This window comes from Sminthopsis crassicaudata, chromosome 4 (genome assembly GCF_048593235.1).
Source record: "Sminthopsis crassicaudata isolate SCR6 chromosome 4, ASM4859323v1, whole genome shotgun sequence".
In the NCBI taxonomy this organism is placed as follows: Eukaryota; Metazoa; Chordata; class Mammalia; order Dasyuromorphia; family Dasyuridae; genus Sminthopsis; species Sminthopsis crassicaudata.
The window spans coordinates 19,412,966-19,431,408 of NC_133620.1; the positions used below are offsets into that span (position 1 = coordinate 19,412,966).

Below are 18,443 nucleotides of genomic sequence, written 5' to 3' on the forward strand. Positions count from 1 at the left end.
TCTATCTATCCACTGCGCCACCTAGCTGCCCCAACACTTTTAACAATATATCTAAAAAATATGGTAGTCATAGAACTTAGAACAGTGGAATCAGAAGGAATGTTAGAGGGAATCTGACCCATTCACCCCACTTTACAAATGCAGAAACAGAGACCCAGAAAAGATAAATGGCTTGTCCGAGTTCACACAGCTAGTTTGCTTGGGAACCTAAGACATTGCTGACATGGTGCTAGCTTTGCTGAGATCCTGCATCCAATTTTGGCTAGTTGCATGACATAACAAGTGATTTAACCTCTCCAAATCTCAGTTTCCTCCTCTATAAATGGGGGTGATAATACTTGGAGATTCAATCCTTAGGGTCGTTATGAGACTTAAATGAGATAATTATGAAAAGCAGCTCACAAAATTAAAAAGTGCTATTCTATAGAAATTTCATTTATTGCCATAGAACCTAGAGACCCTGATATCCTACCCATGATGCTATTTTCTCTTGCCATTTCATGTTTGAAAAGAGAAAATAAAAGAGAACAAAATAGAAGCAAACTGATAAAAAAAACTGCAGGGGAAATAAAAGTGAATTTTCCTCTATAATGAAAATTATGTATCTATGTCGTCTCCCCTAATAGAATGGTTTCTTCTTGAGGGCAAGGACAATTTTGTTTTGCCTTTGAATCTCCAGCCCCTAGTGTAGTGACTGGCTGAGGAGGCATTTAATAAATGCTGATGGGGCAGCTAGTTGGTGCAGTGGATAGAGCACTAGCCCTGAAGTCAGGAGGGACCTGAGTTCAAATCTGACCTCAGACACTTAACATTTCCTGGCTATGTGACCCTAGGCAAGTCACTTAACCCAATTGCCTCAGAAAAATTAATTAATTAATGCTGATGGTTTGTGCTTCTGCTGTGTTCTAGTGCTAAATCCTAGGAATACAGTGATAGAAATGAAACAAACTCTGCCTTCCAGATACACACACGTACACACACGGACAAATCCAGTACTTATTCTAACTCAGGATATTAGGGTTTAGATCTCAGGGGGACTAGATATTACCTGATCCCCCCTCATCATTTCTATCCCCGGGGAGGAGAGGTGATTTTTTTCCCAATCACCCAGAGAAGAAGGTTCCGAGCTACAACTTAAAGCTGAGACTCTCAAACCTTTGTCCCCTTCTCCTTCCAACGACAACCTTTTCATCCCAAGCATCCATTGATCGTCTTCCTTCTGCAATGAACTAGGAAGGGACCCGAGAATGGGGCGGGGAGATGGTGGGAGTTCTCAGTCTTGTAACTCAATTATTCCCATCATGATAATTTTGAGTACAGAAGTGTAATAAGAAAAACAAACAGGATTACGGCTGATCAGACATTTCCAATTACACGAGCAAATTAAGGGACAATCACTACTGTAGTTTTTTAATGCAATTAAAGTAATACATGAATGCAAGTCCCAAAAGATGCTGGGGGTGGGGGGGGGGAGACAATGACCTGAGGATGTGGATACTCACCTTCTCCTTATACTCGGTCACGTTCTTCAGGGAACCCTTTCCAGAGGACCAGCCGAATCCTATTCCCAGGATCACAAAGTAGATGGGGATTCCGATGGAGAAGCTACTAGAACTGAATTTTTCCTTATGTAGGCCTGTGGTTAGCTCGTCAATATGATTGTAAAATCTTGACTGGAAATCATATTGGGCCTGGGTCTAAAAACAGGCAGACAGTGGCAATCAACACTCAGGGTCCCCTACTTGATAGTATTCACAACCCTCAATCCAATGGTGCATTAAGCATTAAACGGGGAAATGGTTCTAAGGATAAAGAGACCAGAATGAAATAATTCCTGCCCCGGAACTGGCTTCCATTAGGGGAAAACATTTACAAGAAAAGTTAGGCGCAGCAAAGCATAGAATAACAGCATTGCAACTGGAGGCGGGGAGAGCAGAATCAAATCCCAACTCAGAAATCCACTAGCTGTGCGACCGTGGGCACTGTCCCCACCTGAAGCTTCAGTGTCCTCATTTGTAAAATGAAGGGATTGGACTAAGTATCTTCAAAGGTACCTTCCCTCTCTAAATCTATGATTTAGTGCAGAATAATTTGGTGGCAGACACAGCTTAGAGGTTCTACAGGCAGAATTGAGGAGGGAAAGAGCACTCTCGGCATGGGGCACAGCCTGTACACACACACAGAGGTGGGAGACAGAATGTCCTTAACTGCAAATGGCAGTGCTGAGCTCCATTTGACTGGAATTGGAAGACATGACAGAAAGGAATATGCAATTAGCATTTTCCTCTCAACACCTGATTTTCCAGTTCTAGAACCATCTGATGATGCATTTCTGCCCCTTGTTCCTGGAAAGTGCATGCATGGCTCAAATCTCCAAGGCTCCATCTAGCATCTCTGCAAATTTCCAAATTAAGACCTTTTCCCCGGCCACCATTTCTCTATACGTGTGGCTCCCCTCTTTTCAAAAGCTAAATGAGAGCAGGGACTGATTTTTGCTTAATTTTAGTCCCTAGTGCCCAGCACAATGATTGACCCAGATTAAGAAGTAAGCCAGATGATTAGGTTCTTCTTCAAAGACTTTCAGGTTTAGGGAACTGGTGGCATCTTGGAACCTGTTCATAACTATTTATCTAGCTACCTACATATATACATATAGATAGATAGATAGATATTGCTATAGATATGGATATATATCATCTATCTACCTGCATAGATATCTATATCTATCTATCTACCCATCTATCTACCTGCCTATATCTATCTATCTATCTATCTATCTATCTATCTATCTATCTATATCTATCTATCCATCTATCTATCTATCTATCTATCTATCTATCATTCTGTGTATGTATCTATCATCTATCCCTGTCTGTCTGTCTGTCTATCTATCTGCTGTCTATCTATTTCTATCCATCTATTTAGCTAGCTATTCATTTATTAACCCATCTGTCTATCTGTCTATCCATCCATCTATCTATCAATCATCTATCTATATATCCACCCATCCATCCATCTATCTACCTGTCTATCTATCTATATCTATTCTATCATCTATCATCTATCTTTCATCTATCCACCTATTTATCTATATCTATCTATCTATCTATCTATCTATTTATCTATCTATCAATCTATCATTCTGTCTGTATACGTATCTTCTATGTACCAGTGCATGTGCATGTCAGCTTCCCTGTTAGAATGCAAGCTTCTGGAGGGCCAGGTCTGTTTCATTTCCGTCTTTGTATTCCTGGCACTAGCACTGAGCCTGCCATAAAGAAGGAAATATTGAATTCAGGTTTATTGGGAGATTAGCACATTCAACTTTTACATATCTTAATTGCAGACATGTTTTCTTTCCTCATATCAAATCTAAATTTATTCCTTTGCAACTCTCTCCCCTAAGTGCCAGCTATTATAATAATAATTATGTCACCATCATCAATATCCTTGTCTTTATTCGCACCAAATTTGCCTTACCTCAAATTGGTACTTGATGAAGTTGTACGGTCTACGGAAATACTTCTCATCGTAATCGAGCTTCTCACACACAGCATCATATCTGAGGGACTTCCAGTCTCCATTGTAAACACGGTCACACAAGCCCCCAAAGAATGTAGGGTCATATACATTCAGTTTTTCTTCTTGGGTCAGAATGTTAAACCTATAAGGAAAGGGCATCTTCTAGTACTGCTATCTGCATGGTCTCATGCTTCATTTTTTTCCAAAAGTGACATCAGCATTGTCCAGTCTCGTGGACTCTGGGAAGCTGGAGCATAGACTAGTAGCATTTAAATTTAAGTTATGTTTGTTACTACTTGAGTTAAATTTAAAGTTGAATTAAATTCGTTTTTTGGACAACCAGCTATAGCTAGAAAGGAGCTTAGAACATGAAGTGTCAAGGCTGACTTTTACATAACTATTTAATATATAAAATTGTTTGCCCCACATTCTCTCACTTGCTCCTTATAACATTATTATTATAACTATTTTAGAGATGAGGAAATAGAGGGTCAGCATTAGGAGTCAATTAGGTAGCACGGATTCCGAGTCAGGAAGGTCTGAGTTCAAATCTCCTTTAGATATTTACTAGCTGTGTGATCTGCACAATTCACTTAACTTCTCTCAGCCTCAGTTTCTTCATTTGTAAAATGGGGATTATAATAACGTCTATGTGCAAGGTTGCTATGAAATTCAAAGAGCATATTTGAGACCTTGATGTGCTATGTAAATTCCCATTATAAGGATATTCACAATGGGTGTAAAGTTTGTCCCAAGCCTAAATATTCTATCGATCTGAGCATTAGCTCTTTTTGTTGTTAACTGGCCTACTGAGAGTAATAGAGTGAGGAAGAACCTAAGGAGAAACTGAATCCAGATCGCCCCAACTCCACGTCTGAGACTATCTCCTTTTGGAGATAGAGTTGGGCTCCATGATCTCTCCAAGGCCTTCAAGTTCTGCATTTTTCCTCTTTATTTGCCTTTTTGCCATTTTAGAAAGATTTCCCTCACATTGAATTCAGGGGTTGAAATTACAGAGGAAATATGTGTAGAGCATTCTGATAGCCTTAGAATACAAGGTAAATAATAAGAATCATTATCATCATATCCGCTATTACTCTGACAAAGACCATGCTGAAGTCCGTCCCCAGCATCCTGGCCATCCGTCAGTCCATCCCTGCAGACCCGAGGACACGTCGTCACTCCCCGTTCCTTCTCTGTACCATTTATCTGGCCGCATCGATCGGCCCCTCTCCTCAGCTGGGGAGGAGCTCTGAAACGCCGAGGCCCAGGGCAGAACGCAGGCTAGACAACAGCCTAATAAGTCACAGCTGCTTGGAAGTCATTACTCACCCGTGGGCTGCCTTTTCTGATCCAGGGATGGGGTTGAACTCCAGACAGTCATTTTTAAGGATCCCAGAATCTTCACAGTCTTCCTCATCAGATCCGTCAAGACAGTCTCGATCTCCGTTGCACAGCAGACGCCTCTTGATGCAACGGCCTGAAAAGAGTGGGTCATGGGACAGCCCCCTCCCTGAGACTAGCCAACAGATGCTGCCATCTTTTAATGAGGGGAGAAAAAAGGGGGCTTCTGAAAAGCCCAAGAGGGGCTCATAGGTGTGCTGGTTCTATATACTAAGCTAAGGAAACAGTTATCTTTTTTTTTTCTTTTTTTTTTCCTTTTTCTGAGGCTGGAGTTAAGTGACTTGCCCAGGGTCACACAGCTAGGATGTCAGATTTGAACTCAGGTTCTCCTGAATTCAGGGCTGGTGCTCTAACTACTGAACCACCTAGCTGCCCCAAAACAGAGTTACCTTAAAGAGCCTTCAAGAAGATGAAGAATTAGTCAACACGTGATTAAGGTGCCTTAATGAAGTCAGATTTAGGAAGAGAGATTCAGACCCGGATTCAAGTCCTCCAAGTGGGGTTTTAGGCTTCTGCCGTGTTCTGCTTTGACTCAGAGGGCAGAGTCAAAAGTCGTGGGTTGGGGATTAAGGAAGGTAGCGTGAGGGGATTGAAAAAATATATATTTAGACTTCATGTTTTATATCCTGAGAGCTTCAAACAATATTTGGCACATGATAAGTACTTAACAAATGCTTCATTGACTCTCTTTATCTCCATATACATACATATGTGTGTGTATATATATAAATATATATATATATATATATATATATGTGTGTGTGTGTGTGTGTGTGTGTGTGTGTGCGCAATCAATGTATACATTCACACATACACCTGGTATGCACTTGTTGTATACATACATGTGTGTCCATATAAACATCCCCCACACACCCATGCTCTCACAAGAAAGGCTGCCCTGTGTGCTACTCACCTGACTCCTTACACTGGAAATCGTGGCCACACTGGCTTTGCACCGTACAGGTCTCAGGGCTGGTGCAGGCTACCTCGTCCCAAAGGTCACCACTGCACACGTTTCCCCCAAACTTGGAGGGTTGGAGGAGATTTCTGTATCGATGCTAAAACAGATTTTTAACCTGAAATTTCTCTGCATCTTTTCATCTTACGACGGGAATGAATCAACTAGTACAGCAATATAAGGTCTGGTGCTAGGGTCTCCAGAAAACACAGTAATAAGGACTCAGACTTGGTCCCTGCCCTCAGTGAGCCTGGAGTCTAGTTGGGGAGGAAGGATATTAGGCATTAGTCTAAGGATTTGGAGAAGCAAATGCTCATGAAATATATAAAAAGAAAACAAGTAAAATTTTTGTAACTTCTATTTCTATAAGGATAATTTCTTTTTGTTGTTGTTGTTGAGGCAATTTGGGTTAAGTGACTTGTCCAGGTTAAGTGTCTGAGACCAGATGGCTGGTGCTCTACCCACTGCACCACCTGCTGCCCCCTTATAATGATCATTTTAGTGGCAAGACAACATGGGACGATGACTGGAATAGCAGTCATGGCCTCAGAAAGAACTGAGTTTAGATTCTGCTTTTGATATTTCCCAGTGATACGTCATGGATAAGTCACCTATCCTCCCAACAACTTATAAGATCCAGGCCGTGACTGGGGAGGACTTGAAGGTAATCTGCTCTCACCTTATTTTACAGAGAAGGAAACTGAGATCAAGAGAGGATAATTGACTTATTCAAAGTCACACCAAAGATAATAATCAGAGGGCAGATTTTAACCCAGGTCTTCTGCCTCCAGAGCCACAGGGGTTTTTTCTCCCCATTGTACCTCCCCAACTCCAAATCTCTAAGGTTATTGTGACATGGCTGAGGCATTCCCTCACTCAAGGGTTCACAAGAAATTTTCCTCAGCTGAAATTCTCCTGAGCTCCTCTAGGCTTCTGTGTCCTTCCCCCAGCTTAGCATAGGGCTCTAGACAGTGAGGACTCAGAAAACCCTGATGGCGGTAAATTGCATTCCCAAGCAATAGACCGTAAGCCCCCAAGGAATCAGGGGTCAGATAGTACAAAGAGTCCTGGATCCATAGTCAGGGAGCCTGACCCCTCCACTGAGACACCATCATTTCCTAGCTTTGTGACCTTATCTAAGTCCCCTAACTCCTCCAAACAGACCTTTCTTCTATAAAATGAGATAACATTCCTTGTCTTTCGGATCGCACTGGCTTTTTGGTAATGGATAGTTGTTTGTTAGCAGAAAATACCACGTAATTATCACTCATAGAACAGAAAGAAAAGCATAAATAGTATGTCTATTAACACAAATGCTCAGATAGATCTATGACCTCATTAATGTGGATTGTCATGGTCTGTTACACAGCGATGATGATGATGATGATAGCTGGAAATAGCACTTTACCCATGTTTTCCCTTTCTCTTCACAGCAACCTGAGATTATTATCATCCCCATTTTATAGATGAGGAAACTGAGGCATACAGAGGGAAGGGATTTGCCAAACTAATAAGTATCTGATGCTAGATTTGAATTCAGGTCTTTCTGACTTTAGGCTTTCGTTGACCACCTGGCTGGAACGGAGCTCATTTGAGCATTTCCATTTCTGTATCTGTGTATTTTATCTGAACTTGGGGTTTCTTCAATGTAGGGAGCTCCCGGCTGAGGGAAGTCTCTCTATTGATGTATATTAATACATAGAATAATAGAATAATATTATTGGATACTATTATTCTTTATGTCTTGTGTTTGTGGATAAAATGTCTGACCTGTGCCATTGAGTGAAGATGGTGGGATGTGGATTTGTATCCTATGGAACCACCAAAATGTCAACTCCATGAGGACGGGGACCTCTTTCTTTGTCTCCCTCATGCTCTGTACAGTGTCTGTATATAGTAGGTGCTTAATAAATGTTTATTGATTGCATTTACTGAAAGTATTTAATATTATTATAAGTGTATTGTGAATGTTATAATTATTGATGGTGCTAAAGACAATATAAGAAGAGATCAGTTACGTGTTCTCTTCTACCCAGCAGCCTGTCCTGCCGGGACAGGGATTCTCAGGCAGGGGCCCAGCAGGTGAATGCGGCAGCTGTCCAGACCCTCCCCTCCTCCACTCTTCATTTTTTCCACCTCTTCCAGCTTCTTTGCTTCTCATTAGCCAAGTAAGCAAGGAAGGGCAGAGGAGGTGAAGTTCAAAGCCATCCATTTGCCTCCTAGTTAAGCAGTCATGATAAAAAGGTTTATAACCTATGTAGTAGGAGGTTGTAACTAATGGCCAATTTGGGACTGTGGGCAGATTTTAATTACCTTCCCACTCTCTGTCCCTGTTGTGATAAATAAAGGCCTGATCCCTGTATCCGGGCTGGGTTATCGGCCTTTCTCCCTCCAAGGCTGGGCAATGGCCCGGAAAGATCCCACTGCCAAAACAATCGAAGGGGTATAGACTACTTCCTGAGGAACCGGGGGTCGGGGACAAGAATAGCCAGCTCCTGGTGGGGAGCATTCCCTGCAGGGCACGAGAGTCCAGAATCATCCTCTCTGTCCCTGATGCTTTCTCCGACTGTGTGAGAAGAATAGGATGTTCTACAACTCACCTAAAAACATACGTCACAGAAAATCTTCATTGTGCTTATTCTGTGATACAGAGGATTGTGAAATTCCTCCATATGTACCACTTATCCATTCATTCCAAGAGCACTCATCACATTCATTTAATCAATGCCCTAGAACAGAGGCTTAATATGTGCACAGTGCCTGGCACATAGTAGGAATTCAATAAATCCTTCCTGGCTGACTTGAGCAAATAAATACTTTCCAGGTGGCGCCACACCCTGATCTAACATGTGTTTAATGGAAGGTCCTGCCCTTCCTTTTAGCTCATGTCTCTCCCATCCCCTGCTGCATCCTTTAGTTGGATGAGGAATCAGACCAAAAAGTGAGTCCCATGGGGCAACAAGATGGTCTCTTTCCTTCTCTGATGGAGGCTGAGGAGGAGGAGGAGCTGGGATTTGCCTGGGAAGGGGGAAATGAAAAGGTAGGGAGACAAACCTACAAATTCCTAGGTCCCCTAACTGATCAGACAGGAGGAGTGCAGCAAGATAGATGACTTTGTCAAATACTTGGAGGGTTGTTACATGATTGACTTAATTTCCTCAAATTAAGAGGCAGAATTAAAAGCTTGGATTGGAAATTGTAATGAGACAAATTTCGATTTGAGGCCAGAAAAAACTTCCTTACAAACTGAGCCACTGAAAAGTTCGATGGACAACCAGAGGAGGTGGTGAGTTTTCCATCCCTGGAAGTCCTCAAGTGGAGGCTGGCTAATGCCTGGGCAGGGGGTCGTACAAAGGATGCTTGGTCAGATATCACTTGGACCAGAAGTTCTCTGAAATCCCTTCCTCCTCTAAAATTCAATAATTCTGAAACCTAATTTCTCCTTCAAGCTGCTAGTTTCTCCTGCCCAAATGCTTATCTCTGGCAGGGTGGTTTGAGAGGAAGAACATTACTGTGCAAGAGAACATTGGCTGCATTCCACCGAAATCATGACCAGAGCTTAATAAATCCCCCCCAAAAAGTCACTCTATGAAAGGTCAGTCTTATTAGCTCCAGGAAAAAGTGATTCAATTATGATCCAAACTGTAAGCCCTTCATCTGAGTTATCTCCAAAAGCAACAATTGAGAAAAAGTAGTTTAGAAAGTCAGAGGAAAATGAGAATTCTTAACAAAGTTATTTTTATAAGGGAAGCCTCAGATAGTCTATGTCCTTTAGGGTTGTAGGACATGGCTTTGGAATAATGGACTTAATTTAGATCTTGACTTTGTCACTTTCTAGCTGACTTCCTGAAGACTCAGTTTCTTCATTTAGAAAATGAAGGGGCTGAACCTTTGCAGTTCTTTCTTTCTCTGCATTTATGATGATCCTATGACCTGGAATGGAATAGGTGGAATATATATATTTCTGTGCTAGAACCTGTGCTAGGCTCTAGAAATACATATATAAATATATATATATATATATATATATATATATATAGTGCTAGGTTCTAGAAATATATATATATAAATACACACATATGTACATATAAATACATATATACACATATATGTATATATATACTGTGCTAGGTTCTAGAAATACATATATATATATATATATTGTTCTAGGTTCTAGAAATACATATATATATATTGTGCTAGGTTCTAGAAATATATATATATAAATACACATATGTGCATATAAATACATATATACACATATATGTATATGTATATATATATATATATATATATATATATATATATATATATACTGTGCTAGGGAAATACATATATAAATATATAAATATATATATATATGTATATATATATATATAAATATACATATATATATATATAGTGCTAGGTTCTAGAAATATATATATATAAATACACACATATGTACATATAAATACATATATACACATATATGTATATATATACTGTGCTAGGTTCTAGAAATACATATATATATATATATTGTTCTAGGTTCTAGAAATACATATATATATATATATATTGTGCTAGGTTCTAGAAATATATATATATATAAATACACATATGTGCATATAAATACATATATACACATATATGTATATGTGTATATATATATACTGTGCTAGGGAAATACATATATAAATATATAAATATATATTAATATATATATATATATGTATATATATATATATATATATATATATATATAAATATACATATATATATATATAGTGCTAGGTTCTAGAAATATATATATATAAATACACACATATGTACATATAAATACATATATACACATATATGTATATATATACTGTGCTAGGTTCTAGAAATACATATATATATATATATTGTTCTAGGTTCTAGAAATATATATATATATATATATATATTGTGCTAGGTTCTAGAAATATATATATATATATAAATACACATATGTGCATATAAATACATATATACACATATATGTGTATATATATATATATATATATACATATATATATATATATATATATATATATATATATATATATACTGTGCTAGGTTCTAGAAATACATATATATATATATATATTGTTCTAGGTTCTAGAAATACATATATATATATATATATATATTGTGCTAGGTTCTAGAAATATATATATATAAATACACATATGTGCATATAAATACATATATACACATATATGTATATATATACTGTGCTAGGTTCTAGAAATACATATATATATATATATATATTGTTCTAGGTTCTAGAAATACATATATATATATATATATATATTGTGCTAGGTTCTAGAAATATATATATATATAAATACACATATGTGCATATAAATACATATATACACATATATGTATATATATATATATATATATACTGTGCTAGGTTCTAGAAATACATATATATATATATATATTGTTCTAGGTTCTAGAAATACATATATATATATATTGTGCTAGGTTCTAGAAATATATATATATATAAATACACATATGTGCATATAAATACATATATACACATATATGTATATATATACTGTGCTAGGTTCTAGAAATACATATATAAATACACATATGTACATATAAATACATATATACACACACATATATATTATATATATATATACTGTGCTAGGTTCTAGAAATACATATATATATATGCTGTACTAGGTTTTATATATATACACATACATATATTTAGGTAGGTATATGTATATATGTATATGTACATATATATACACACACACACACACACATATATATGTATGTATTTATAGAACCTAGCACAGTACTTGGCATATAGAAGGCATACTGATTGCTCTCAATTCTGCCAGCCACACTGGAGCCAATCCATCTTCCAAGTACTAGTCCTTAAGATATTTGAAAATAGTTATTTGATCTCTTTAATTATTTTATTTTCTGAGCTAAATACCTCTCCCTTCTAGTTCCTTTAATTAATCCTTATGTGGTTTGAACTCCAGTCCCTTTCACCATCCTGACTGCCTTCCTGGGGACATTCTTGAGCTTCCCAATGCCCTTTCTAAAATATGGCTCCCAAAACTCCCCCCAGTGTGCCAAACATAGTATACCAGGATCAGATAAAATAGGACCATGGCTCTCCTACTGTTGAACACCATGTCTCTCTTAATGCATCTTAAGGTTCACATTTTGGCTACATTGAACTGCACTCATTATGCAATCTGCTGATTTTTTTCCCAGATAAAATGTTATTTAAGTCAACTTATGACGTTGATTTTTGTACCCAGCTGTAAGATTTTACATTTGTACGGACTGCATTTCATCTCGGTAAAATGCAGTCCAACGTCCTAGCCTGTCACCATCTTTTTGAATCTTGGCTTTGCCATTCAGTCTATCAATGTTCCCTCCCGTCTTTTTGTCTTCTGCCAGATTTGATGTGTGTGCATTCTGTGACTTCATCCAAGTTATCTATAAAAATGTTAACCAGTCTAAAGCAAAGCACAGATTCCTGGAACACTCCCCACTGGCAATCTCCTTCCAAGTTAACATGAAACCTTATGACTACTCTTCAGGTCCAGCCATTCAATTAGTTCTGAATGCATCTAATTATACTATCACTCAAGCCACGTTTCTTCCTCCTTTCCACTTGAATAGCATGAGAGATTTTATGAAATGCTCTGCTAAAATCTAGGTAAGCTCTATTTATAGCAGTCACTTCATCCTCCAGTCTAGTAAGTTGGACCCTTAACAAAATGCAAAGAGCCATTTTGAGCTAAATGCCTGCCCAAGTCAAAACTAATCCTATTGCCTTTTTCTGACATTTAAAGTTGTCAAAGGCAAGTTCTCTGAGCCAGAAAATCTCACGAACCACTCCCATTGGTTCATTGTTTGTTTATTTTTTCCCCCTTTACTAAGTCTCAATTATAAGGCAGGATCATAGTATGTTAGCTTTGAAAGTGACCAAAAATGTCATTTAGAGAAGGCTCTATATAACAATTATCATAGCTCATATTTAGGCATTTCCAAGTTTTTAAAGTATGATGGAAAGAAAATAGGACTGGAATATGGATGACCTGGGTTCAAGACCCAGCTTCCTAGCTATGTCTCTCAACTGGAGGGAGGTGGCAGTAAAGGGGAAGGTGATTTCAACCCTACTCTTTTTTTACATATATAATAATAGCATTTTATTTTCAAAATACATGAAAAGATAGTCTTCAATGTTCACTTGCCAAAACTTGTGTTTCCATTTTTCTCCCTTCTTTTCCCTCTACTCCCTCCCCTAGACTGCTAGTAATAAATATAAGATAAATGCATAATTGTTCTTAACATTCTTAAATATTATATATATTTTTGTGTAGCATGATAAATATATATATATATACACACACACACACATATATATATATATATATATATATATATATATATATATCATGCTACACAAGAAAAATAAGATCAAAAAGGGAACAAATGAGAAAGAAAAAAGCAACCAAACAACAGCAAAAAAAGGGAAAATACTGTGTTGTGATCCACATTCCGTCCCATAGTCCTCCTTCTGGATGCAGATGGCGCTCTCCATCATAAGTCTATTGGAAATGACCTGAATCATCTCATTGTTGAAAAGAACCTTGTCCATCAGAACAACCCTACCTACTCTAAAGATGGCTTATGAAATTATTTCCCAACCAATAATCTTGAGGGCAGTAGATGTGTGAGAGCTGGAGCCAATGGCATTAGGTAATCACCGTGACCTCTAAGGGGTCCCCCGAGAGTTCTGAAGTTCTGATGACTCAACATCTGTTATAGTAACGGTTGGGACTAGTGTACCCCAGGACTGGCTCTTTTATGCTACCATTTTTGTTCTGTTTTCTAATCTTTCATATTCTAAGATACTTTAATTTTTGAACATTGATAATTTTAACATTCTATGCTCTAAGGTCTCTTCCAAGTTTAGCATTTTGTGTTCTGAATTCCTCTCCAGGAATCAGAAAGACCTAAGTTCAAACCCTGTACTCGATATTTATCAGCTCTGGGAAAGTCACTGAACCTATGTATGCCTTAGATCTCTCATGGGTTAAATTGGAATAATAATGGCATTTATTTCCCGAGATTATTTGAGAATCAAATAAGATAATATTTGTAAAGCATGATATATAGTGTAGCAAAATGTTAATATTGTTAATTATTGTTTCAGGTCCCTTCCATGTCTTTTATGCTCTAAAGTCCCTCCTCGCTTTGAGATTCCCTGTTCTAAGGGGCCTCTCCCCTATAACATTCTAATTTCTAAGATTCCTTCTAGAACCAGAGTCCTCTGCTCTGTTCTAACGTTCCAGATTCATCCCTAACTTTTGAGATTCTTCGATTTCCTCTACTTTTATCGGTCTGTGTTCTCAGATTCATTCCAGCTTTGACACTTTTCGTTCTAAGGACACTCCTTCCCCTGCAAGTCCATGTTCTGTTATCTCTAAAAGGCAAAAATAAGTCCAATGGACTGAATAGTGACCAGAATTCTTACCTTTTTGCCCTGGCACGGAAAGCATTCGGTCCATGCAGACCATTCACTAAGCTGACAATCCACTGGGGTAGGAGGTGAGGGTTGATCTGCCCGTCCTGTTCTCCTAAAGAGAACACACACACACACACACACACACACACACACACACACACACACACACACACACATACAGACACACAATCAGATGAAAAGAGAAATTCAGGAACCTCCCTGATAGCGACCTTCCATTTCCCCCATATCTCTAGTTTGTTTCCCATTGTTTGCTTATTGTTTCCCCTTTCCATTATGATCTACTTGAGGTTCAGGGTTTCTTGCCTTTCTTTTTATTCCCAGAAGTGTAGTAGGAGTTTAATAAATGCTTATTGACCTGACAGCCATAAAAAAATAAGCAAATAAACTCTGGACGGCCCCTATGGCTTATTTGTGCAGAGTTTTGCAGACACAAAGCTCTCTGCCCACATCTTCTTGTCTGATCTGCCAATAACAGGATCGTCACGATTTCATAAACGTGAATAACGAGGGTGCAAAAGGGAAATTGTCTTTCCAGAAAATGTACAGCAAAAAAGTGGCTCAGAACCAGGGCTTCCTGACTGCCTGTCCTGGGGTTTCCATGAGGACACAGCGAGAAGCCGAGGGCCGCTGCTGTAGGTGAGAGCAAGTGCCCGAGCAGAGGAGGACAGGGGGCGATGGAAAGGGCAGATTCATTACCAGCAGGCCTTGTGCAGGGCGTGGGGGTGACTGTGGGCATCTGTGTGTGTGTGTGAGGGTGAGTGTGCTCGCTTTAATGAATGACAGCACTAATGACCAAGCCCTCAGCAGCCTCCCACCCCCAACCCTTTGTTTATAGAGCTCTCTGCTCCTAGCTGCCCTTTGAGCAAGGCTGTACAAATAATGGGATGGCCCATGTGTCACTGGGGAGTTAGTTATGAGCCAGGGGTCAAACAGCCCAAGAACGACAAGACCCGGATTCAAACCCAGCTTAGAATCCAGAACCAACCCTTCAAACCTTCCGTCTTGGGGCAATTCTATGTCCATCCTGTTATAATACAAGGCTGCATCCACCTAAATTTGGGGGTTTATTCAAGTGAAATTAAGCACAATTTTCATGTATTGAACCACCAGAATCACTTTTTATTGATACATTAATTTATTAATTCACTTATTATATTTAATTAATTCATTCCAGGATTATAGCTCCTTTTTTCTTTGTATCCCCAGTACCTAGTACATAGTTAATACCTACTAAGTGTTTGATAAGTGGGTAATTGAGGTGTTAAACTTGGTCCCTGAACCAAGTACTTGGAGTTTAGAATAGGAAAGAGGTGTGTGTGTGTGTGAGTGTGAGTCTGTGTCTGTGAGTGTATGTGTGTGTGAATGTGTGTGTGTCTATGTGTGTGTGTGTGTGGGAGTATATGTGTGTGAGTGTGGTATGGGTACGTGTGTGTCTGTGTGTGAGTGTGAGTGTGTGTGAATGTGTGTGTCTGTATGTGAGTGTGTGAGTGTGAGTGTGTGTCTGTATGTGAGTGTGTGTGGGAGTATATGTGTGTGAGTGTGGTATGAGTGTGTGTGTGAGTGTGAGTGTGTGTGTGTGTGTGAGTGTGTGTGAATGTGTGTGTGTCTGTATGTGAGTGTGTGTCTGTGTGTGTGTGTGTGAGTGTGTGTGTGTGTGTGTGTGTCTGTGAGTGTGTGAACACTGAGCTCAAAAGTCGAAGGAACTCACCATTTAAGTTGATTAGAACTTTTTTGGAGGCTGAGGTTTTAAGAAATGCATTCTGGAGGAGGAAGTTGGTAAAAATTTGGGAGACTAGCTATGAGACAGCCCAGCCTGCTGATGCACTGGGGAGAATGTTAGATCTGGACTCAAGAAGGGTTCAAATCTTAATTTTGCTTCTTACTAACCATATCACCCCAGAGAAGTAATTTCTCTGTGCCTCAGTTTCCTCATCTGCTGTGCTCTAGTGCTGCTGTGCTCCTTAATAGTATACTCAACAAAGAACAAAAAGGCAGGGGCAGTCAGTGGTCAGCGCCCCCCCCCCCTAAGTCAAGTGAGCACCCAGCCAAGTGGGGGCCAGAGAAAATGCAGTTGGCAATAGACAGCATGCTTACTCAAGGAAGGAAGAAGTCAGATACTCTCCCTGCTGCATTTCATTAGTTTTAGATTAAAATGTTAGTTTTATAGAAAGAAATTATGTTAAAGAATTAAAATTAAATGAAAATAAATTAAAATAAAATGAGGCAGTTAGGTTAAATAATCTCTAAGGTTCTTGCCTGCTTTGAATGTGGATCCCGGTGAAAAAGATCATCAGTTCTGTTCTTTAGATTTAAGAGAAATTCCTGAAGACTGGAGAAGGAAGTGCCATTTGGCTGACAAGAGGCGAAACCAAAAATAAGGCAAGTCCTGCCCTCAGAGAGCTTACATTCTACTGGAAGAATAGCCTCTTCTTTTGTTGTGTTGTCTTTTCAGAGGAGGAAACAAGGATTTATGGTCAGGGGCAGGACTACGTGCTGTTCACATATTCTCTAATTTAATCTTCCCAACAACCTTCTATTATTACTCCCGCTTTCCGGTTGAAGAAACTGAGGACGGGATTAAGTGACTTTTCGAGGTCATACAGCTGTAAGTTTGTGAAACTGGATTTAAAGGCAGGTTTTCCTGTTCCAGACTCAGACTCTGGATATGTCACCACTAGCTTCTTACTCTGCTCTAAAAGCAGTGATTCTAAAACCAAAGGAATCCAGTCTGGGAATAAAAGGCAAAAGGAGGCCAGACTCAAATGGGCTTTAAGATCCTCCAGTTCTACATTAATAATATTAATAATACTGATAATGATGATGATGATAGACTGTACATGTATATATATATACATATAATACTTTAAGGTTTCTGAAACCATTTTATATGAACTCATTTAGTTCTCACAACTCTGTTAGATAGAAACTATTATTATCCCCATTTTACAGATGAGGGAACTGAGGCAAACAGAGGGAAATGACTCGCTAGTAGGTGTCTGAAGCAGGATTTGGAATGCTGACTCCAGTGCCATTACCCTGTCCATTGCTCCATCTTAGCTACCATAGCTCTTATAATTCTAAGGTCAATGGCACAATGGCCGGAGTGCTGGGCTTGGAGTCCTAAAAACCTGATCTGAAATCTAGTTTCAGGTACTTTCTAACTTTGTGACTGAGCAGGTTATTTTACGTCTGTCTGCCTCAGTTTCCTCATCTGTAGAATGGGGATGATAATAGCATCTCCCTCCCAGGGTGGCTCTGAGATCAAACTTTTAAAGTCTTTTGCAAAGCTTAAAGTACTTTGCAACTACTAGCTACAATTAGTATTTTAGCATATTCAGCTCAAATCAATCGAACAAGCATTTATTAAGCAGGGAAGGTGGGAAGGGAACAAGCGTCATTTATTGTCTTCTATGTATCTGACATGGGGCTAAAGCTCTTTACAAATATCAGGCCAAACATTGTGATAAATCCTCCAGACAGGAAGGGAAAATCAAAACAATCCTGGTCTCGTAGATAGAGAGCAGGAAAAGTGGCTCCTAATCCAACGCTCTCATGTACAGATGAGAAAACTGAGCTCTGAGGGAGGGCACGGGGAACAAGTGGGCTGTCTGGGATTTGAATCCAAGTCCCGTGACCCCAAGAGATGGATTTTCCCTCACGGTAAGACTTTACCATAGGAAGGAGAAAATTAGGAATACGTCAATAGTCTGATAAGGCAGGGGAGGAATTACTTTGGGGGCATATTTCAGCACATCTAAGCAGAATTGTCAGGATGTCATTTCAAGTCTATGGAGACCCTATTAAGATGTCGAAATAAGGGAAAGCGCATTAAGGGATGTAACCAAAAGCTTAGGTGGAATGAGACTTTGTCACTGTGGATTTAAAAGCTTTGTGACATGATGTCTACAACAAAGGCAAATATGGGAATCCAGCCCCCCCGCGGAGCCGGCGAAGCTGAAAGCGGAGGATGACTATTGGGGAAGGGCTGATAGCCCTTCCCCAGACGGATGC

General features: G+C 39.0%; 1 protein-coding gene across 1 annotated transcript in view; it reads right to left on the reverse strand.

Moving 5' to 3' along the window:
• C8A (complement C8 alpha chain) overlaps positions 1–18,443 on the reverse strand; it is a 32,257-nt gene that overhangs the window by 8,779 nt on the left and 5,035 nt on the right. Inside the window, exons 2-6 of the mRNA XM_074263187.1 lie at positions 14,421–14,523; positions 5,840–5,984; positions 4,855–5,002; positions 3,481–3,664; positions 1,503–1,697 (exon numbers count right to left, since the gene is read on the reverse strand). Coding sequence (XP_074119288.1) covers positions 1,503–1,697; positions 3,481–3,664; positions 4,855–5,002; positions 5,840–5,984; positions 14,421–14,523 — 775 coding nt within the window. The remainder of the gene's footprint in view (positions 1–1,502; positions 1,698–3,480; positions 3,665–4,854; positions 5,003–5,839; positions 5,985–14,420; positions 14,524–18,443) is intronic.